The 23,918-nt window shown below is 30.1% G+C and overlaps 4 protein-coding genes across 11 annotated transcripts in view; 2 read left to right on the top strand and 2 right to left on the bottom strand.

Annotated features, from left to right (window-relative positions):
* The first annotated feature begins 210 nt into the window (after nucleotides 1–210).
* Nucleotides 211–1,411, top strand: LOC127071548 (frataxin homolog, mitochondrial). Of its 2 annotated transcripts, none has more exons than XM_051010934.1 (3): nucleotides 211–512; nucleotides 608–728; nucleotides 812–1,411. In XM_051010934.1, the coding sequence occupies exons 1-3, from the start codon at nucleotides 286–288 to the stop codon at nucleotides 1,055–1,057; spliced, it is 594 nt and encodes a 197-aa protein (XP_050866891.1). In that variant the 5' UTR covers nucleotides 211–285; the 3' UTR covers nucleotides 1,058–1,411. The 2 variants fall into 2 exon arrangements, with proteins under 2 accessions (XP_050866891.1, XP_050866890.1); XM_051010933.1 differs by having other exon boundaries at nucleotides 605–728.
* Nucleotides 1,104–7,775, top strand: LOC127071541 (uncharacterized). 3 transcript variants are annotated; one of them, XM_051010918.1, is made up of 15 exons: nucleotides 1,210–1,252; nucleotides 1,430–1,514; nucleotides 1,791–1,881; nucleotides 2,456–2,720; nucleotides 3,198–3,342; nucleotides 3,463–3,662; nucleotides 3,766–3,872; nucleotides 4,116–4,337; nucleotides 4,877–5,080; nucleotides 5,159–5,497; nucleotides 5,590–5,688; nucleotides 5,772–6,151; nucleotides 6,346–6,460; nucleotides 6,607–6,771; nucleotides 7,480–7,775. In XM_051010918.1, exons 4-15 carry the CDS (start codon nucleotides 2,459–2,461, stop codon nucleotides 7,678–7,680), a joined length of 2,439 nt encoding a protein of 812 aa, XP_050866875.1. In that variant the 5' UTR covers nucleotides 1,210–1,252; nucleotides 1,430–1,514; nucleotides 1,791–1,881; nucleotides 2,456–2,458; the 3' UTR covers nucleotides 7,681–7,775. The 3 variants fall into 3 exon arrangements, with proteins under 3 accessions (XP_050866874.1, XP_050866876.1, XP_050866875.1); XM_051010917.1 differs by lacking the exon at nucleotides 1,791–1,881 and having other exon boundaries at nucleotides 1,104–1,252; XM_051010919.1 differs by lacking the exons at nucleotides 1,791–1,881; nucleotides 6,346–6,460; nucleotides 7,480–7,775 and having other exon boundaries at nucleotides 1,104–1,252; nucleotides 6,607–6,739.
* Nucleotides 7,776–8,213: 438 nt separating this feature from the next.
* LOC127071550 (short neuropeptide F-like) lies at nucleotides 8,214–19,374 on the bottom strand. The gene is made up of 4 exons (XM_051010936.1): nucleotides 19,208–19,374; nucleotides 13,754–13,851; nucleotides 11,052–11,236; nucleotides 8,214–9,163 (listed from the first exon to the last, which is right to left on the bottom strand). Exons 2-4 carry the CDS (start codon nucleotides 13,839–13,841, stop codon nucleotides 9,104–9,106), a joined length of 333 nt encoding a protein of 110 aa, XP_050866893.1. The 5' UTR covers nucleotides 13,842–13,851; nucleotides 19,208–19,374; the 3' UTR covers nucleotides 8,214–9,103.
* The window catches only part of LOC127071547 (pyruvate kinase-like), an 8,049-nt gene continuing 3,338 nt past the window's right edge, over nucleotides 19,208–23,918 (bottom strand). For 3 of the 5 annotated variants that reach the window (XM_051010931.1, XM_051010932.1, XM_051010929.1), the window contains one exon: nucleotides 19,208–23,426. In XM_051010931.1, the coding sequence (XP_050866888.1) occupies nucleotides 23,188–23,426 (239 nt within the window). In that variant the 3' untranslated portion in view covers nucleotides 19,208–23,187. The remainder of the gene's footprint in view (nucleotides 23,427–23,918) is intronic. The other 2 variants (XR_007785100.1, XR_007785099.1) reach the window with 2 other exon arrangements.

Raw genomic sequence — 23,918 nt, 5'->3', positions numbered from 1 at the left:
ATATGTTACATATAGAGTTATTTATCAGTTTGATATTAGTAAAACGTTGTTAAAATTAGATCGTTACGTTCGTATTGTCAGGAATTAGAACGAAAGATTTGTAAATACCTACAAGATATATACAGATATCTTACTTATCAACCATCGGTAAGTGTTATTCATAAATACGCTAGTTTCGCTGTTAACCACATACTCTTACAAAATTCTTCAGAGAATTCTTATTTGATTCGTTCGTACTTTGAATGATTTGTTTGATCGATACGAGAAATTTCATAGAAATAGATCATGTTTCAGACAGTGATACGATCTACCGTATCAAGAAAAGTGTCGAATAAATTATCAACAAAAATTACGCATAACTTTTTATCAAGACACGTTTCTGTTTACTATAAAAACAATGTTGGAGGTTATGACAATGTATATTCTACAAGATACATAAATAGAAAAAACAATTTCTTATTTTATGTACCTATTTCTTTGTATAATTCACAAGTTGATTATATAAATTTAGAGTAAGTATATAAATATATATATATATATATAAACTGTAGAAAAAATATGACATTATACTAATTAATTTTTAATTTGTTTTTCTTTTTTGTAGTAGAAGTCTTACTCTTGTAGAATTTGAAAAGATTTCAGATACAACTCTTGAATCCTTAACTGAATATTTTGATGATTTGATTGAAGAAGCTGCACACTTGAAAGATTCAGATGTTACTTATGGAGTAAGTAATAGAATATAATTAATCGTATAAAGAGAAAAAAAATATTGTCTGTTATACGTATTCATTTAAAATGTATGATTTAGGATGGAGTACTGACTGTGAAATTTGGCAATCCATATGGAACATATGTTATAAATAGACAGACTCCAAACAGGCAAATTTGGCTCTCTTCTCCAACATCTGGACCAAAACGTTATGATTTTGTAAAGGGTAAATGGGTTTATAAGTACGATGATAAAACTTTACATGAGCTTTTAAATGATGAAATATCATCTATTGTAAAAACAAAAGTATGTTTTGACAAATGTTCCTACAGTGGTAAAGAATAATATAACAATACCAGTATACTTCTATGTACTTAAGTATATAAAAACTGCCAATTTAAAAAAATAATTTATACTTATGTATAATATATTTATCAAATGGATACATAGTAGAATATCATAAATGTCTCTAAATAATATTTATGCAACTGAATAGCAACTGCATGAGATAATTCGAGGAACATTATTAAAAACATATATGTAAGTACTTTGCAAAATATTGTAATTATATTATGCGTTTAACTACAAACGCTTACATAATTTATTTAACGCAAGATCTGTTTGTAATATAAAGCTGTACACTTTTTTAATGTAAATATAGTAGTTCTAATAAATCAATTAGAATATTTCCGATAAAAAGTTTTGACTTTTTGATAGATAAGCAGCCATGGAGATTATGGAAGATGGGAATTTAGTAGATCGCGTTCGAATTTTATTGCAACGGGACATGCAATATTATCAGGTAATATAAAATCAAAATTAATCAATAACAGATCAATTTCTATTATTTCCGTATGTTTGATTTAGATAAATCATATTTATATTAATTAACGAAATATGTAGGTCCGCGTTTATCATTTATCATTATTACTTTTAAATTAATCGGCTATTGTCGTTTTCATTTGACGCAACATGACTTCGACGAATTACAACGAAATTCAAATAAATGCTTATTATTGATAATTAAATAATACGATGTACGTGTGGTTAATGCTAATGAGTTCGTTCGTTCGCGTAGGTGTTTCATGCAATAATTATTATTAACGAAGCAAAACGAGAGATGAAGCTTATTTCATCCGCACGTGTACACTTGGAAATCACTTATAAAGGTGGTAATTAAGAAGGCAAATATCCTTTGAAACAATAAATTTAACGTCATAGATAATAAATTATTGGATCGTAAAAAAGAAAAAAGAAAAAAAAAAGAAATGTCGGCAAAGAAATTTTATCGCAAAAAAATTCGTTTCGTCTTTTATATCCGAATATACATTTTCGTGTATAAACAACCCTTGGCTCGCTTCGTTAACAAAGGCTGTGCATTCAGTCGTATAGCGTGTAATTAAATCAGCAAGCTTTGCCATCGTTTAAATAAGCTACCCTTACCTTCTCGTTATTTCATACCTCGCTTATATTCGCGAAACTAAGACATTTAAGCTTCTGTTGTCGATGTTCTTGCTGTTAATAACTACAAATAACGCAAATAGATCGTTTGGATCGTTTTATCAATGACACGATAAGATAAGAGAACGTTAATTATCAAATTAGAATTGAAATTGTAAACGTAGAAAAAAAAAATTTTTTAAGGAAAAGAAAATTTTCTTTTTTCTTCCCTTTTTTTTTTCTTTCTCAATGAACATTTCAAAGTACGTGATTATTTACGTAGTTACGTACATACGTGCGTAGGAGATGCAGACGGTACTGAGAGAAGCTCTGTGCATTCGCGTCAGCGGTGGAAAACTCGATTTTCCAAGGCACGCCTCGTTTGCAGCAATTAAAATCGTTATGTGGTGGGAGGCTGAATTCCTGATTACGTTTAAACGACCCTCAGGATTAAGCACTGTCAAATGCAAAACTATAACAGAACTCGAGACGGGCGATGGAGTCGTTAAAAATGTTTTACCGTCCGAATTTATTCTTATGGTCGTCGATACGGCCGATCAATTGCTCGGTATATTTATTATCTAATATATTTACATACGTTACTATTTCCTAATTTTTTTTTGCTTATATAATTATATTAATTATATTCAATTAATTGATATAATGTAGAAATCATTAAATTACACAGACACATACACACATATATTTACAAAATATTAGAACATAGAACTGGATCAAGAGTATAACATACACTTTTATTTTTTCATCTTATTACTAGATTGTAAAAAAAAAATCCCTTTTTTTTCATCTTTTTTTGCCTTTTTTTTTTTGAAAGGAAAGAATATTCGACGTTTTCGATTTCTTTTTTTATAAATCCGGGAAAATAATTTCGGCAATACATCTTCCTTCTGTGAAAATTAATCGAATGATGGTTATTTCGTAAAATGGATAAACAGTTATTGTTTCGAATAAATGAAGTTACGTCATCATGATCGATCGATTAATGTAACAACAATCTTCTCTATACGATCTCAAATATTTTCAGAACATTTGCATACGTTGATACAGGAGTGTCTGGATCATGCAGATTTGACCGTTCTTACAGCTACATTAGGAGCAGCGGCATTGATTAGAAATTGTCTTTGGTGTTACAATCAGTATGTTAAAAATATCGTCTCTATCGGATCAAGGTACTCGTTATAATCTCCATCGTTTTCTTTTTAATACTCGAATACTTCGAACGCAACGATTTAATCTTTTCTTTTTTTTTTTTTGTATATTTTTTATTTTCTCTTTATCACAAAAATAAGCGAGAAAATAAATAATTGTTACAAATCTTATCACGAAATGGCGGAAGCTGTAGCAGAAAGATTACTTGATTTACATTGCCGCTTAATCTCTTTATACATACTTAACGAAGCTGATTCTCTCGATTGGCAGAGTGATAAGTCCTTCTTCGAGAGAGAAAGATGTTCTTTTGTAGTACAAATGTGGTGGCTCTATATGCAAGGTAAGTTGTAAACGTAACAAAAATAAATAAATAAATAAATAAAACTAAATAAAGCAAAAAAAAAAGAATTAAATAAAGATGTTTCGTATGAAATCTTGTTTAGGAACAAGAGCAGATTTATGGGAAACTGTACCTCCGCAAATGGCACAACGCGTGTTCACAGGGATGTTAAACGAGTCTCTATCTATCATCGTTACTCGATTTGTTTATGTAAGATTAAAAAAAAAAAGTAAAAAAAAAAAAAAAAAATTCAATCCGAATATTTTGGAATAGGTAAACGTTATCTTTCATTTCTATCTGCAATTTTATTGTATGACGATCACATAAAAAATAAATGTTTATTAGTATTTTTGTTACGCTATATACATAAATTACATGCATTATTTTATTTGGATTATTTAATATATAGTTTTGTATTATATTTTTATTGTTATACATGCGTATATGTATTAGGGTCGACCTACTTTGGCTAGATCCGAGCAATTTTGGACAGATGCATTTAACGTTCTCTGTTGCACCGGATATCTCACTTTAGCTGCCTGCACCGAGAGTGAAGAGATGATAGGTATCCGATCGAATAAATTACCAACTGTTATAAGGGATGTGCATGCCAAATGTAACGAGTTACTCGTTTGCTTATTATTTCGTGGTACACCATTGGAGGATTTGTATCAGGTAGAAGATAATTTAACTTTATAAGTTTAATCAAAATGTTAATAATATATATATATATGTGTGTGTGTGTGTGTATGTATGTATGTATGTATGTACGTATTTATCTTTTTTTAACGTTAAATATTCTCTCTCGAATTTTCAATAAGCTTTCAAAGATTATCGAATACGATTATTAATTAATAACTACATTGCGTGAACGTAAATATCATTAATTTTGAAAATGTTAAACTTACAGAGGTCTATCGATCGAACTTTGTTAAGAATTTAAATAACAACTACTACTACATCGAACGCTACGTTGTTGACGTTGTATCGTGGTAAATGGTCGAATTGTCGATTGCTTATTATGCAAATATTTTTCAAATCGATTTCTCGTATTTCTATTTATCTTGGTGCGTTGCAAATTCATACTTCGGTGTATTTTAGTAGTTGTAAATTCAAAGCAAAGTACTTAAATATTTTCAATAGTCTATACATTATATATATATATGTGTGTGTGTGTGTGTGTGTATTCTACATTTAATCTTCTTAAATTCCAGGCTTTTCGTAATGGATTGGAAAATTTACAAATATTACAGCAACGACGTGGTCCTCCTCCTTGGGTATTAATATGCGTTCCACGTTTGTTAGGTAAATCCGATTTAGATGTACAGTTAGACAATCTAACTGAAGATAGAATCGTGATTTTGGAATTGAATATACTTAGGAATCAACCACAGCCCAATTGGCCGCAATTGATAAAAGTAATTGATTACATTATATTTCTCATTGCCAATAAAAAAAACAGAAATCGTTCGACGAATCTTTTGTAATTCATTCAGGTGATCTCAATGAACAATTACATAGTCGCAAAGATGTTATTGAACGTGTTGGTACGCAAATGCGTCGGCTTTACTTCCGATCAAAATCTCATAATAACAAGAAGAAACGAAACGATGATCAAAGATGGGAATAATAAGAACGAATTATACAATCAAAAAAATTGCGGTGGATTTTTGTGCAGCGAATCGAGCTGTAAAAAGTTATCAACGATATCACCGAATTTAGGCCTTTTCAGTCTGACGTATATTCTTGCTATTATCGTTAACGATCCTGAGGATGTAATTATACCTGCTTTGAAGCAGGATCCCAATTGGGCTAATTATCTCGATAGGCAGCAGGTATTCATTAAAGATAACGATCTCGTGAATTATTTTCTGATTACTCTTAAGTTTCGTATTTTTTTCTTTCTTTCTTTCTTTCTTATTTAAAGGTTTGGAATCAATCGAGACCACCATGGTTAAACGCACTTATGGTACCTTTGATTAGCATGATGCCTTCAATAGTAGAGACCCTTTTGGATGCCGTAAAGGTAATTATATTTACGAAAAAAAAAAAATAAAGAAAATATTATTTTTATAATCTATGTATATAAGACGTATCATTTTAAATAAGACAGGAGCAAGCATGTATCAAGCGATGTCACTAGCATTGGCCTGTTTCACTGAATTACACGTTACCACTCCAATGACGATATTGCGAACGGCATTGACTCTTAATAAAAATGTCCCAGCTCGGTGTCATCCTCTTGGTGGTTCTGTGCTTCTTCAAATTTTCTCTGCTGCCCTTTACTCAAGTTTTCTCGATATCGCGACGAACGATCAAACGGATATACAAAATAAGACTTCAGTAGAAATCAACTTAGAGTCAGGCTCTTTTAATCCGCACGATAAAATAGCTGCATCGAATGCACTCGCCGAAGCAATTTGTAGTATCGACGAGGATAACAAACACACGGCACAGATCGATTATTTTACGCAAGTGATCGAAGACAGGTAGATACACACGAATAATCAAATAATAATGATACGATGATCATAATTATATTATATTATACTATTGCATGCATAGAATATTTATTATTTTTTGTATACGATTGTATACAATGTTGTATATCATAATTATTATAAAATATTCTTACGAATTAATAATAATAGCATAGAAAAATAATAGAAATTATTTGATGCAGCGTTAAAGGAACGAATCAAACTTCTAAATGCGTCAAATTAAAAAATATGACTCGTATCATTGAAACATACACCGACGAATTATTGTTCACTGACACGGGAAGACAATCCTTGAAAGTTAGTTTACATTTTGTATGATTTTTTTACTCTTTCTTTTTGTTTTATTATCCTAATCAATCTCTCTTCGTTTTAATGATAGCGATTTTTTTGTTGTTATTTATCTTTTCTTTTTTGTCTCTCTCCTTTTTTTTTCAATCACACAGATAACGCACGAATATCTACTACGTGCTTCCGATTGGGTGTTAAAGGGGCTGTGGAACGGAGGGAGCTATCCACAGCCGGATTTAATCGATTTCTCCGAAATTCCATTGAAGGCGAAACCGCTAACCCATATCATGTTTCACATCGAAGATACTGATTTTGATCAGGTAGGCGTTCGTGCGAATAGTAAAAGGTATCCTGATTAAATGCATGAAAAGACAAGAATTATAATACAGGGTTACAAGGCTATATTTTAATACGTGTGAAACACCCTCTGAGTGTGATAATACGAATACACGCATTCGATTGATTTATAAATAATTGTCGTAATAGGTGAAGAATCTCTTTTTCATAATAAAAAAAAATAAAATATGTATACATATATAAGGACATAAAAAAGTTTATATATAAAGGAACGTTTTGATTTCATATTGTTTCATTTCAATCATAATCATTTCTAGATTCGTGCATATATTCCTATATAATCCAAATTAAAAATTCAACTTTGCGCAAACGAAAAAAGAGATATAAGTACCTATTATAAAACGATCATGTACTTCGTGAAAAAGAAATGGAAGAAAAAAGAAAGAGAAATAAAAAGAAAAAAAAAAAAGAAGAAGAAGCAAAACCGACTGTGACTTTGAAACAAGATCAATTAAAATCATATTCGCGTGTAAACTTTTTTAATTAATTCTTTTATTTTCTTTTTTTCTTCTTTTTCTTTCATAATATCCTGCGTTTAAGAAATTCGCTTTGGGTGAAATTTATTCATGGGAAAGAAAAAAGAAAAAAAAAAGGGGAGGAAAAAAATGGAAAAGGACAAATCATCCTCCTGGCATTATACTAGAGATTACATAAAGCTTTCGTACTTTCAGTTTCTAACTAATTACGAGTCAACGAATTGGAAAAAGGTATTGACAATGCCATTATCTGTGAATGTGGAACGCGCTCGTAGCCAAACCCTCGCTCGTCCGGAATTCAAGAATGTTGGAGAGTTATCTCAAGAGGAGAGAGAAGTGATCAACTCGATCAAACGGCTTTGTTCTTCATCCGTACGATCTACTCGTTTTAAATAAGAGCTTAATCGACAAAAAAATATATATATTCATTATCTTACTTACTTTCAATACTCTTGTATCTACTTAAAAAAAAAAAAAAAAAAAAAGAAGAAGAAGAAACGATAAAATGATATAACTTTCTTTCCCTCTCTCACACACAAACGCACTCACTCAATTAAATATTCTGAAGTGGAGGATTTAAAAACTCGTGAAAATTTTTCTTCATTTTTTTATCATTCTTTTCTCAACTTCTTTATTTATCGTATGGAATAGATAATAATTATCTTCGACGAATGATTATTTTAATAATAGATATATAACTACTCAAGCATATTGTATAATCTGGATAAAGACGTCGCTATGTAATTTATGTGTATTTGTTTTTTGAAGAAAATAAATAAATAAATAAATAAACGTAATATATTACGAAAACCTGGCTGCTGCTTTTGAAATAAAATCAAATACCTACGTAACTTTATTGATTTTTTTTTTTTTCTATTCATACACATTTTTCTTTCCTTTTTTTTGGCACATATATACGTATATATATATTTTTTTCTTTTTTTTTTTATTCATACTCATTTAATGGACGTTCTTGAAGAATATACACCGAATTTGTTATGTGAAACGTTCCAACGGAATGGAAATTTCCGAGAAGAAGATTCTTTTTTATTTTATTTTCGAATTGCAAAGGGAAAAGTAATTGATAATTAAAAAAAAAAAAGGAAGAAAAAATAAAACAAATTTATCAAAAATTGAGAGGTATTTAGGCCAGACGCCTTTTTTCACTATGACGATATGAGATCACTATTTTAGCTTTCAGCATGAAAACAAGCAGCAGATCGTAACGATTAGGTATATAAAGTTACACAAGACAATGTATGTATGTAGGTTTCTACGTAGTTAACGACAATCCTCTTATCTAATGGAAAGCTACGATATTAATCGTTTAATCGACAAATAGAAAATGGATATAATATGCCATAAAACGCATTTCATATGTCGATTCAAGGTTTTGTTACACGAATTATATTATTTTCTATGGCTCACCATTTATACAAATAAATTAGATAATTAATTATATAGGAGGGGTTGGTTATCATGTTTTCGAGTGATCCTCTTGATATTATTGATATACATTTCTCTTGATCTCTTTTTTTTTGTTTGATATTTTTTTTCCTATTTTTTTTTTCTTCTATAGATAGAATAGAACATCGCTGTTACGAAGAAGAAACAGAGGAATCTTTAGAGATAACTATCGATTACGGACAAATGGTGACAATAAATCTTTTTTTTTTTTAACTTTCCTATCGTCGTTAATATAATAAGCGTAGGTTTCAAGAGAAGTTTTCTTACGCTTTATCTAATATGTATGAGAAATATAAGAGAGTGACGTCGTTCCATAGCAAAGGAAAAATAATTCGATTCGTCCTTTGCTTTATTAATTGTTATCCTCGAAACCCGTCGCCACAGCTGCCATCGGCTTCGAGAGCAAGCCCGCCTGTAACATAAATGGAAATCGAGGGAATGACCTTAATTAATAAATTCATTGAAAATATTCATTTAATTATATACTACTATTCTTTCTTTTTCTTTCTCTTTCCCTCTCTGTATATATATATATATATATTTCTATCTCTATCTCTATCTCTGTCTCTTGGTGCAAAACGATTTAACGCATCGATTAACATTCTATTTCATTCGAATTAATTTTATCGAATAAATGATATATATATATATATATATATATATATATATATATATATTCTTAGCTCTTTAAACGTATCGAACGAACGAGATATTTATTCGCTTGGAAAAAAATTATTCTCCATTCTCAAAGTTAATGAGCTTCGAAAGATCGTCGCGATAATGTAGTAGGAGGTGACGAAATAGAAAAAAAAAAATTAGAACAAAAAAAAGAACGACACTACCTACTTAATAGACATGTTCGTCGTCGTAAAAAAAAAAAAAGAAACTATATAAAAGAAAAAAAAAAGAAAAAAGAAAAAGAAAATTGCCTCTTTAAAAGGGGAATGATACATATGATGATAGGCCGTGATTCAGTTGATTCGATTGAATGAATTGAAGATTGGAAATACGCAACATAGAGAAACAAGTTGTTTTAGAAGGGCTTCTCTAAATAGGGAGGGAGACATTATTGGATATGAGGAAAAAAGAAGCAAGAAATTGAGGACAATCTTACGTGATCGAGAAGAAAAGCTTGATTAGAGAAGAAGAGATGCCTTGATGAGACATGACCGTTCGTGTCAACTTATCGAAAAAGAGAAAAGGAGAAGGGAAAATAGATATATAAATAAATAGATAAAAGGAAGTGGAGAAAGAAAAAGAGAGACAGAGAGAGAGAGAAAGAGAAAGAGAGAAGAAAACCACGAAGAAGAAGGCAATTGATTTGATCATTGAATCTTTATTTTGAATGAAATTTTCTCTTATTTTTCTTCATCCTCGTATCTTGTAATACGAAAAAAAAAAGAGAGAGAAAAAGATAGAAACAGAAGGATAGATAGATAGAGAGAAATAAAAAAATCTCTCTACGTTAAAAATATTTTTACATTTAATGTTTATCCCGTTATATGTAAGAAACGATATATTGCCTCGTAGTGTCATAGAATATCCATAATTCATAAGTTCGCTTCTTGGTTTTACTTTAGAAATATTTTTCGTGAAAACGCATTAGTCAGCGCCCCGATATCGCGGTGTTGCGAACGATGCGAATTTTTCTTTTTCTTAGCGATGTCTTTTTTCTTTTCTCTTTCTCTCTCTCTCTCTCTCTCTCTCTCTCTCTCTCTCTCTCTCTCCTTTTCCTCCCCTCATCACGTATATATTGTACTTACGTACGTAGGTATATGCTTTCTTTCTTTTTTTTCTTTATCTCCCTCTCTTTCTCTCCCTATTTCGTTTCGTTTCTCTGGCCGTTCAACCATATACGATTTGGTATATCTATTTATATAAAAGTTGAAACGATCGCGCGCGACAGACTGGAAATTGCTTCGTTGTTTCCTTCGTAAAGTGTTATTTCTCAAAGACGCGTCACTTTGCGAACGATCGATAAACCCTTGGGACTAGTTCTCGTGTCTTTTTTTTCTGCCTATCTATCTATCTATCTATCTATCTATCTATCTATCTATGTATGTATCTATATACCACTATTGGTGTATACCAATAGCGATAAAAATTTTAGTAATATGCCTTGTCACTCTTCCTATGCTCTTGCAAATTTGTACTTGTCACGTTGCATCTTACGAACAAGTTCACTGACTGACTATTTTATATACGTGTATATATATATATATATATATATATATATATATATATATATATATTATTAATTGAATGAACCCGAAATTTTGTCATATAACGTAGTAACTTACCGGAACATGAGGTGAGCCAGAACGTCCAAATCGTAAGCGCAATGATGGTGAACGTTGGGATTTACGAATCATAAGATGTTCCAATGGGATACCATTAAATCCGCCGTTCTCTAAAGCGTTACGTTGTAAGATGAGTCTGTAAAGCTCGTGAATATTCTCAGCCGGCGATTTATCCGGTGATTCGTCTGAAAGGAGAAAAAAGAAGAAAAAAAAAGAAAAAGAAAGAAAGAAACAAATTAACAAATATAAATATCAATAATTTTATCATCGACAATGGCAATTTTTAATCCTTCTTCTTTTTTTTTTTAATTACCATCAATTATTATCAATAAGGTCACTTAAATAATCAAGATATTTTTTATCGATAAAAAAGATTTCATGGTTTCAATATTTTTATTCGAAACCGATCGAAGTCGAAACGATCGTCACGAAAATGAGCGATTTTTGATGACGGTCTATTTTTGACAGTATAAAAAAAAAGGAAAAGGAAAGAAAAGAAAAAAATATCAAAGAGCAAGGGGTCATATTTGTATATAATATCCGGACAGGTTCAATGCAAGCTGAAAAATTCTCCTATTCTTATACAATGAGCATATTTTGATGTATCGGTTGTCTCGTGTTATCAATTTCTGATAATATCGTGTCACCGCCAACGATCTAATGAATTATTATGGAAATATCATGTCATTCTCTGACGTCTGTGTATATTATGCGCGTCTGTGTGTGCATATGCGTCTACATATATACCGTATATACATACTTTTGTGATTTTTTAAAGATCGATAAACACACGTTCGTTTCGATTCCATCCGGATAATGATTTTCTTTCGGCTATGTTAATCGTAAAAAAAAAAAAAGACAGAGAAGAAAAAAGAAAAAGAAATAGATAGATAAAACGCAGGAATAGCCAGAAGCGAATAAAAGTTTCTATTGGAACGAACGTTTTGTTTAATTTTAACATTCATTTTTCAATTTTCCCAAGTAAAAGAATAGAAATTGCATTTCTACGGTTAACGTCAATGAAAATATTCGGAAATATTATTTATTACGTTTTGAATAATTCTATCATAGAGAGACGATGTGCATGAAAGCTGATACGAGAGTCGTTAAATTGTTTTACGATAAGTAACGTTCTTCGTTTTATTCGGGTTTGATCTTTATGATAAAGACCCAGAGGTTATTAAAAATAAACGGAGTACACGTAAAAACGATAAAAAAAGGATGTTTATATACATACATATATATATATATATATATATATATATATATATATATATATCACGAATCTCATGAACAAATGAAATCTAAAAATAATGCATGCAATCGATAGTTATATAAAAACATTTTTTTTTAATATTCTGATTGAACAAAAAAAAATTGTATTGCATTCAAATTAATACAAAGATCGATTTCAGAATTAAACTGTTTGGTAAATCCGAGTTGTTAGATTTAATTAATAAGATTGTACGAATCGAAAATGAATCTAAATATATTCTTAGAAAATTTTATCATCGAAAAGGATTGCACTTGTGAAAAGAATCACTTCCAAAAAGAAATATTATTATTGTTATCTATCGCTTATATATGCTATCAACGAGAGTGAAAATCAAAAAAATTATTCTTTCTTTTATCGTTCTGACAATACGACCATCACAGATTGTGATAAATCGAAAAGTATTGTAAATTACAAAAGCATCGATAAATCCAAAAGGATGGTCAAACGGAAAATGTGCAGGTACTACGTTGAATAGTACGGATAGAGACAAAGAGAAAGAGGAATAGAACGATGCGTAGTCATATCGAATGAAAACGGAAATAGAAGATTCTATGGATTCCATTGATAGGTAAAAATACAAAATATGAATGGATGAACCATATCGATCTTTGAAAAATAGCGTAGTTCCTTTCAGGTTCTTTTTGAAACGGTTCAACGATTTTATCGAAATCATATTGTTTTTTAGCGAAGAAAGTCGAAACATTGTGTCTTTTGCAAAACGAATTTTTCGATTCTACGTTGATGAAAAAGACGATGTCTACCATATTGAAAAATAATATGACCTCATTTCTTTTTCTGTTTTTTAATATATTACTAACAAATAAAACTCTATGTAAAAATTGTATCGTGTGTGTGTATGTGTAAATAAATTTAAATGATTTAATACCGAAGCAATAAAAAAAAAAGAAAAAGATATATCGAATACATATTTTATATTAGTTTGATATTATTTTGAATTAAATTTTCAAATATAAAGCATTTTAATTTTCAAACACATGACAATTAGTTAAGCGGCTTATTTGAAAGCTTCTTTATTGTATTTGTAAGCATACGAGTTTTAATCGTTTTATTTTTCATGTGTTTCTGCATAAATAAAGATAAGCATATCATCCTACAAAATTAATCTTGAAGAAAGAAAATTCATCGTTAAATATTCATCCTCTTCAATCTTATCGATCATTTGGTATGTTTGAATAAATTATCATCAATAGATTTTCTTCGATAAGATCTTTTATATCCACTTTTCGAAAGAGAGAAATTTATAACGCAAATTGTAGATTTTAATTAAAAAGAAAAAATAATGATAATAATAAAAGAAAGAAAGTCTATATTATTTCAAATATTTCTTTCGCGGTATATATTAATAATAAAAAAAAACAAAATACTGACAAAAAACATTGATATATATATATTATACAATTCGTACCTCCATAATCCACATAATTTTCCATCGCGCAGACGATGCCAAAGATGACAAGAAGAATGCTAGTTCTTAGACCCAATTCAGCCCTCATGTTGGATTTTCTGTAAGAAAAAAAAAAAAAAAAAAAAAAAAAAAAAAAGAAGATTAAAAAAGAACGAACAATGAATGCACACTTTTTATGTCATCATTCGATCTCACAACAGAATTGATGACGATATGTAATAATTGTGTTAAAAAAAAAATCTCGTTAAATGTTCGATGAGTATAACGAAAACATCGATATATCGAGAAATATTCTTGAAATTAATCTTGTCTATACACATATTACACAGTTACGTTTTATGATCGTCGTGAGATTCGAGATTGTCCGAGAGGACGTTTATTATGTACATAGATAAATATGTACGTATGTGACCAACTATCTACCACTACCACTCACTCTCCCAGCAGTATGAAATAAACAGAGTGTTAAATAAATAAACCCATAAAGCTTCGTCGCTTTTTGATGCTCCATTCTATCCATTGTTCTTATTGGATTTTCAACAGATCAAACAAAAACAGTACCAGAGTTCAAAACACATTCAACAACGATGAACGAATAACACTTGTACCTTGTACAAACGTTTTATCGAACTATAATTTTATTGATCAATTAACAGTTAACTTATTAATATCGTTTCTAAACGAAAAATAACGAATACAAACCACAGTTTCAAAAAACCAGTTTCTTGTCGCATCGTCAGCTTTAATTCATTATATTTGGTAATAAACGATCTTAAAAAAAAAAAAATAAGAGACAAGAAATATCATAGGATTTGTATAAACATCCTATGGGACAAAATATTAAAATAATTAAATTAAAGAATGTTGTATTAAATATATAATATAGATAATAACGAGTCTCATGTGTATATATATCATGCAATTAAGAGTTTGAATGAAATGCAAATATATATTATAATAGTATAAGGTACATTGAAGATCTGTCTCTTTTTCACGATAACACGTAATAACGGGGTCGATAGTATCGGAGATATTTGAGATTGTTAGGAAGCGAACGATGTTTTCTTCTTTTTCTTCTTCCTTCTCTTCCTCTATCCTCGTTTTATTTCATCTTTTTTATTTTTTTATTTTTATAACGATCGAACTAGTACCTTGCCTATTTAAGATGCACCAGAAATTTTATTTTATTTTTCTTTTTAATAGATCTCGTCAGTTTGGCATTTAAAATATTAATGAGCTATTCTGTCCTCTTTCAATTTCTCTCTCTCTCTCTTTCTCTCTCTCTCTCTCTCTCTCATATATATATATATATTGATACATTTACGTATTTCCATAAAAATGATATCGGTATTTATATCATAAAATGTATCGAGTAGAAAACTAAAAAATAAAAGGAAAAAGTGGTAAATAAAAAAAAATAAAACAGAGAGAGAGAGAGAGAGAGAGAGAGAGAGAGAGAGAAAATAAGAAAAATGTATGAGCTTCCACGATTAATTATTTATGAAAATGCCAATTTTATCATTTACGCTGACAAAAGTCGTTGCAATCAATGCGATAGACGTCGTCGTCGTCGTCGTCGTCGTCGTTGTCGTCATCGCATTATTATTTGCCTATAAAGATTATTATAATCCACGAAGAGAAGAAGAGTTTTTGCCTGGATAGACTTTTTTAGTCTCTCTTCGATCTCTCGAATTTCATTACTTCTTTTTTTTTCCCTCTTTTATTTTATTCTTTAAAGGATAATAATCCCGTGAAAACTCCCGTGAAATATCTTCGATTTTCGATAAAATGAGGGCATTCTTTGCTCTTTTTGTTTTTTTTTCTTTTTATTTTGCAAGCTACGTCGATACGTATATTCATTTTTTATCTTTGGTTACAAAGAAAAAAGGAGAAGAAGAGAAAAAAATAAAGATCCAATGAATTTCGATCCCAATTCGATCGATCACACTATACTGACCGTAATATCTCCCATCGGATCAAACAATGTTTATATAAACATTACAATCTATATTAGGTAAGACATATTAATATAACATTGGTCCCCTTAGGCGCCTAACTTTTGCATATCATCCCTGTCGGCGGGTAATATGTCTTCTCACCCGTGATACTTGCACGAGTATGTATAATACTTATCTATATTGTACAGGTATGTATATATATATTGTATATCTATGTATATACATATGTATATTTTATATAACTATGTTAGGAGGTATATGTAACGCGTCATCCTATATTTCTTGTTAAAACACTCGACATATGCTTTAAACTTTATTACATTTCAACAGATTTTAATTTTTCGCTATTTGGAGTTAACATTGAGTTAACATCATGTATAGGAAATGAAACAGAAAAAAAAATTGATCGAATGAAATCTATTATAATAATTTTTTTTCTTTTTTTCATGTCATGTCGTAAATACATAAAAAAAAATAGATATCTACGTTGCATCGGCGCGGATGATTCGTTTCGACATTTCGATGTTCGTGTAAACGATTTTATTTTTCTTCTTTTTATTTATTTATTTATTTTTTTTTTTTTTATTATTATTAACCGCACGTTTCTCGTGAAATAATACAAAATTTGTAATTCCGATCGATCGAATTTCAACGTACCGTGGACGATTATTTTACAGACAGATTTTCTCGATCGACGAACATTTTCCGATTGATCTTTTAACAAATCTTATGTGTTATGAAATTATTCTGTAAAAGTCTGTGATATGAACAATTTGTGTAAATAATTTTATCGCAACAAAATTTGATTAAAAAGAGAGAAAGAGAGAAAAGATCAAGTTGAATTCGATTAACAAATTTGATTTTTTTTTTTTTTTTTTAACAGGGACGAACGGAGAATAATCGATCGGTCGGCCAGCAACAAGTGACGATTCACGATGGGGTATCTTCTCGCAAATAAAACGAGAAAAAGAGAGAGAGAATCTATCGTTTGCAGAGAATAAATCTCTTTTTCGAATCAAATTACTTCAAAAAAAAAAAAAAAACAAATACAATACAATACAAAATTCAGAATAAAAAAAGAAAAAAGAAACAAAGACCCGATCGTACGAAAGAATTTTTTAATCAATTTGTTTATAGCATTTTTTTTTCGACATAAGCTGCAAATCCAATATAAAATTTAATTAGCTTTATCTCTCTTCCGCCTTCTTTCTGTATTCATTCTCTCTTCAAAAAAAAAAAATGACAAAAAACAAAGAAAGCTTTTTATCATTCATAGAAAGGATAAATCTTTATGAAAAGTTAACATAGAGAAAAAAATTTGAAAATATTTGATTATTTCCGTATATACATCAGAAGAAATTCTAGATACTTTCTGCAAACTTGTATACGTATTGTATTCAAAAAATAAATTAATAAAATTAATCAAAACTATTATTTGGATAAAGGTATTCAAAAGCAAAATTCTTTAAAAAATGATTACACCTCGTAGGTACTTAGTTACACAATACGTATACGCACACAGAAATATTTCATAAAAAGAATCTATAGATATGTAAATATAACATATACATAGATATATAATACGATAAACGTTATCGTAACTATTATTTAGATATATGTACATGTATACAGGCAACTAACTAATCTTGTAATTGAAGGAAAAAATTGTTTTAAAAAATGTATTTACACAACTATTGTCTTTAACGAATAGACGATTGGAAACGATAGTTCGATAGTAAAAAACGATATTCCCGAACCCCATAACTTTATATTGACGCAACCCATAAAGAGATATGCGCGCTCAAGTAAAACCGTAATCACTGTTTACGATCACAGAGGGTATATATTTAGAAAAATGAGACTATTCTCAGATCGCGGCTAGGCAAGAAAGAAAAAAGGCAGTCAGGCGCAAACTTAAAAGTATATTATTTTTTATCGACTGATTTTTTATGAGAATACGCGCGAAGGAGTATTTTCCAAGCGAACGACGAATTTTTCGATGACATCCGGTAGAAACAAACATGCATCGGCTTATCGAGTGGATGCAACCGAGAAGAAAAAAAAAAAGAGAAAGAAAAAAGAAGGAAGAGGTTGTAGATTCGTCGATTAAATAAATAAATCGCGATAGGTCCTTTTCCTTTCTCTTTTTTCTTTTTTTAAATAATCGTCACTTGTATTTTCCAACAATGCTAGTAATTTTTAATGATTTATATATCTGTCGATTACGCGTATACTACACATATAAATACATATATAAGTCTATGCATTGATAAAACGTTATATATATTTATTTTAGAAATGTTATAATAAATTCTCTTGTATTTTGTTTTGTCAATTATATAAGCGTACTCATATATACATTCCTACATACATACATATATATATATATGTATGTATATAGAAGTTCCTATTAATCTTAAGACATCTTGTATGAATATGAATTCTCGATTCCTTCGGCGTTTTGTAATGTTCATGTAAACGTGTCTCTCGAGAACATACATTTGAAAGAGAAATCCGTGGAAACGACAAACATGACAGAAACCCCGTACGTGTAGATCGTGTGAATAATTTCTAAGTCAATTAAATCCTGTTTTCAACTTGAACGTAAAGAAAGGCTGAGAAATCAACGTATGAGACGAACAAAAGCGCGATAATGAGATGCAATGTTTCTTAAAGAGATCATTCTAAAATTACGAGAGAGAGAAAGAGGAAAAAGAAAGAGAAGAGGATAGAGAGAGAAAGAGAGAGAGGAGAGAGAGAGAGAAACTTTCAACAAGTTTGCCAATGTAATATCCGATGTTTCTCTAAGTTGGAAAGTTGTATGTCATTGCAAATTACCATCCCCTTTAATTACGATTAGTAGTTGTGTGTATACGAGTTGAGAAAAGAAAAAAAAAGTATTAATTAAAATAGTATATATATACGTAAATTCATAGATACATACATACATACATACATACATACATACATACATATATCTGTATATATATATATTAAATAATACTATTATATAGTATTTTAATTAATACTTTTATATATATATATATACACAGTCGGAGGTAAATGAAATTTAAAATCTATTCTCTATTTCACTATTCGAATAATTAAAAAAAAAAGGAAAAGAAAGTAAAAAAAAACGAGAGATAAAATAGGATGCAACAAAACACAAATTAACATGGAATTTCTGAGAGTGAAGCGCATATTTCTTCCTCTCTACACATACAACATAAATAATTTTTTTTCTTTCTTTCTAATACTTCCACCTAGTTATAACGTAGATCGATGTATGGAAAGAAGAAAATAAATAAATAAATAAATACGTCCAAGGTATCTATTTAGAAAGATATCGTGAAATTAAGACGCATATGTCGGTCACTTTTACACATTCACGATACGCAGCGAAATAAAATAAAATAAAATAAAATAAAATAAAATAAAAGAAAATAAACGAAAAGAAAAGGAAAGAAGATTTCGATATGACACAAAGTTTACTTACATGAACGTTCGCCGATTCGAGTTCTTCGGAAGAAAAAGAATTTGATCGCCAAGAGAATTTCTTCTCTTTCCTTCTTTAATAGATTAAATTTAATCTATCGATGCGATGACAAAAAGTCGATGTCGTAAGGGACCGTCGGTGAGCTCTATCGCACGTTACCGCAGTAATGATGCGAAGTGTAGAGATGCCGTGGATCCCTTTATATATACGGGGAAAGCCGCGATGGTGCTTTCGATGGGGGATGAAGAGGGTGGGTGCACAGGTGGCCGCTTGAAAAGCAGCCACGCGGTTACGGGGCGCAAGCGTTCCTCTCTTCTCATCCCTTCCTCGCGATTTCTCTCTCACAAGCACCTCTCCCCTCTTCCTCTTCCTCTTCCTCCTCTTCTTCCTCCTCCTCCTCCTCCTCCTCCTCCTCCTCTTCCTTCATCACCACCACCTTCTCCACTCTCCTCCTCTTCTCCTATTCACCCTTCCTTGAAACCAGCAACGACACGGAGGATGGTAGTCACGATGTGACTCGGTTCTTCCTAATGACGATTATGATATTTATATTTGTCGTAGTTTTAACGATGCCAATGGGTCCTGACGTAATCCTCTCGTTAAAGTGTAATAATTATCTTTTTTCCACACGTATATACATGTTGTATATATTATCGAGTCGCTCGAATCGTACTCCTGCGCGAAATATAAATATTATGGATCTTTCTCTTTCTTTCATTCTTTGTTTCTCTCTTCTCTTCTCTTCTCTTCTCTTCTTTCCTCTTTTCGTTTCGTCTTTTTTGACCTAAACATCACGGTCATCATTGTTTAACAAAGATGATCGTTCTACGTTATTCGTCGAATTTCATCTCTCAGAATTTGTCATACTTTGAGGACATATTTTTGTTTACCTCTTATCGTTTTCCTTGTTTTTCATTATGATATATCGATTTCTAGGATCTTTGAAATATGTACAAGACGAATTTTAATTTTTTCAAAATATTAGAAACCAATGTAGAAATAATATTGATCTATTTCTTTTATAATTATCGACAGTTAGAACGTCTTAGATAAGCGTGATGGTAGGGAAAGTAAAAACTTGAAAAAGTATAAAGTTTAAGTTGATAAAGTTAAAATACATGGAGTGACTTTTAAAAAGAGGTATCAATGCAAGCATTTTATGCAAGTCACTTTCATTAAGATGATTTTACCTTAAGAATATTCTAGTCAGCTCTCTTACTTCTTTTCAATCTGACAACGTCTTATCAGTTTGCTTAGAAAGGCAATGAGACGACATATTTTTCTTTTTCTTTTTTTTTTCTTTTTTTCTTCATTTCTTGGAATCTTCGAATTCGTTCGTATCATTTGACCCTGGTACAAATTTAAAAACCATCGCTTTTAGAAAGATACACTCAGAAACGATCCTTTTCGTCTATATTCCTCTTACGAATTTTTTACTTTTATCAAGATTATTTATATATATCCAGGGAAAACTTTTCAGTTAACCGAGTATGATCTTTCGCTTAAGCAAATACTAATTTTCTCCGAGTTATCTGACAAATCTTAAGATCAATAATTTGTAAAAGAGAAGATTTAAAGAGACGATGAAAGAAATAACAAGCGAAATCTATGTATATTCGTTATTATATTATCGATGACGACGACGACGAGGACGACGACGACGATAAGTACGAGACTAACGTTTTAAAAATAACTTATTTTTCTGTGCCATTGAAGAATAATCATTAAGTAACGCGACAAAGCATTATTAAGAATATACGACGACAATAGATAATAGATAATTATCAGCGAAAATTTCTTCAATTTTCCTTACATTTTCCCGATTATCGACGAAGTAATAGATATACGTATAGATTAAAAAAAAAAAAAAAAGATCGCAGCAAAATAGATTCCACTTTTCGTAATCCACTTTCGTATAATTCATATATTAAACTATACTTCAATCATGCATTATTTTTATCTCTACAAATAATGAAAAGAAGAAAAGAAAGAAAAAAAAACTGAAATCACAACTGTTCTCTCAAACGTGTTTCATTATAATTTGATTGAAAAAAATAAAAAAAATAAATATAAAAGAAACAAAAAGAAAAAACTATATTGGTTCTTGCAATCGTCCTATGTTAAAGAACGAGAGATATGAAATATATTTCTAACTTATCTAATCTATAAGTCACGATAAACTAAATCTCTATTTGACAAATCAAAGCATATATCGAAAGTCACCCTACAGTCCTTGCTATTTCTTTTTTCTTTTTCTTTTTACCAATCGACAACGTGATTAAATACGAATATCGGTAATACTATTGCACGATTGATTTTAAAATGAAACAGATTATTCCTTATATTATCAGAGAATAATATGACGTGCAATGTAGACGTAAAAAAAACTGACCTAGAAATTTTAACTAGAAATTTTAGCTTGTACAAAAAGTGTCGTTTCAAATGTATAAAAAAAAAAGAAAAAAAAAAAGAGCGAGAGAAACAACGAATAAAAAGAACTAATCAACTTTAAAATAAAATTAATAAACTTCATAGTATACCGAAACTTTACTTAGGTAAATAATTTAAATGAAAATTAACGATTAACATTTCTTACAACGACGAAGAAAGATCGTAACATGAATTAACGATAGATCGCTTCAATCTAATTTCATTACTTAAGAATCTTTACTGGTCGAGACGCGTGAGTACGTTTACAAGAACTTATTTTCACCCTTCTACAAATATTCTCTTATATACATCGTTCACGAGGGACTAGACATTCAAGTTTAACATAATTCAAAAATTCATTCGTTGATTTTGCATCCTTATGCAATTTAAATTGGAGAACTCGGAGTTGCGTCTCTTGCGGCGGACGGTTGATAATATCTCGATTTATTACTTTCAAAGGAGTACGAATATAAAATATGAAATTTTATTATATAGATATAACCTAGTAATACTACTACTAACTACTACTATTACTACTACTACTACTATTACTATTAATAATAATAAGAATAAGGATAAGAATAATAAAAAAAAGAAAAGTTTTTTTGTATCAGACCATACCTCTCCAAAGAATCGATCTTTGGACAATTTCGAAATTAAACCAGACACTTGAAAAACTAAATTACTTCTCGTCAAACTTCAAGTATTCCTATGAACGTATTGAATTACAAGGATGCGTTTAGTGTTAATGTCTACTCGAGATCGTTCTCAGCTAATGTCTAAATAAACATATCTCACTAGAATAATGGAGATATCGATCGATGCTAGAAAAGAGAGTGTGTATATATATATATATATATATATATATATATATATGTTATATATATAAATGTATGTATGTATGTACGTATAAATGTATACGATAAAATACGATATACAGTAAATTTATAAATACGTTCGTAGAATTATTTTATTCGTACTCAATGTTATCCTATTTAATAAGTGACTATTATTAACATTATATGTATGTAAAGACATTGATATTACGCACGTTATTATGTCTACCGATACTCGTATTACTCGTTGTTTTAGATCTTGACGTCAAAAATCCACCTTGTTACTTGTTTCACCGAAGACAAAAAGATACCGATAGTAGTTTGAACGTATGTACTAGAAACCGACCTCCAATCGGTTTTATCTACCTCCATGAACTTTGTCCTTCGTTCTACAAGCCGTAGAACCTAATCAGTTATAACAGAGATAACGTCATTGCTAACCGTTACAACGACGTAACCATCTGTTCATTGAACGTCCACAGATTGTTTTGTCAATGAAAAGGACTTTCTCAATGTACATTCTAGTTTCTTTTCTTGTCTCTCAATAGTCTATCAACATTTACGTTTGTATTTTCATTCGATTTTATTAAATTTAACGATAGTATTGAAATCTCTTGTCGTCTTTTAATAAGATTTTTGCTAATTTTTTTATCTTTTGATTCGTTTTTCTTTTTTTCTTTCCTTTTCTTTTCCTCTCTCTTTTCGTTTTTCCAATCAAAATGAAATCTCATGATTTTTCGATAACGACGTAATTCGATCTGTTGTGAATGATTTGACCAGATTAAAAGATACGTAAATCATTTGGATAGTGTTAATTAATCCTCCATCTTGTCGCGATGGTCCAACTACCACTATCGCATCACCAATGTTGATATAATTTTTTCTTATTAAATACTCCAAACCAGCTCGCACGCGTATATTGATATCTTTAATCCAATCGGGTAAAGGTGACGCTAAAAAATTATTAAAGTTGTTTTAAATCGTGATTTATAAAACATTAAACGCGCAGAGAAAACGAAAAAAAAAAGAGACGAAAGCGTTTCGACAATTTTGTATAATTCGAATTATCAAACGTTAATAATGATTTATGAAGCACGAGTAAAACAATATAATTATTGAAGAAAAATAGAAAAAAGACAAGAAAAAGAATCGACGTTCCGAACGAATCATATGTCGTTTTAACTTTCCAACAAAACAATTATGGGAGAGAACTCATTAATGTCCCATATGTGGACAAACATTCACTGCGATCCCTTTCTTTCATCGCAAATGTATGTACACTGCAGCCCACCCGTTTAATTCTCGATAATACGTTGGCGTTAAAAAGAGGAGAACAAAAAGACGAATAAAAGGAATTATAAAAGCATTAACTGTAAATATACTTCATATTTGTTCTCTCCTGGTCTCAGCTGCTTTTCGTCGTTATGAATTTATTTACCGATTGT

This window comes from Vespula vulgaris, chromosome 22 (genome assembly GCF_905475345.1).
Source record: "Vespula vulgaris chromosome 22, iyVesVulg1.1, whole genome shotgun sequence".
Lineage (NCBI taxonomy): Eukaryota > Metazoa > Arthropoda > Insecta > Hymenoptera > Vespidae > Vespula > Vespula vulgaris.
The sequence above is the reverse complement of the archived record's forward strand: the minus strand, read 5'-3'. Positions and strand labels throughout refer to the sequence as shown.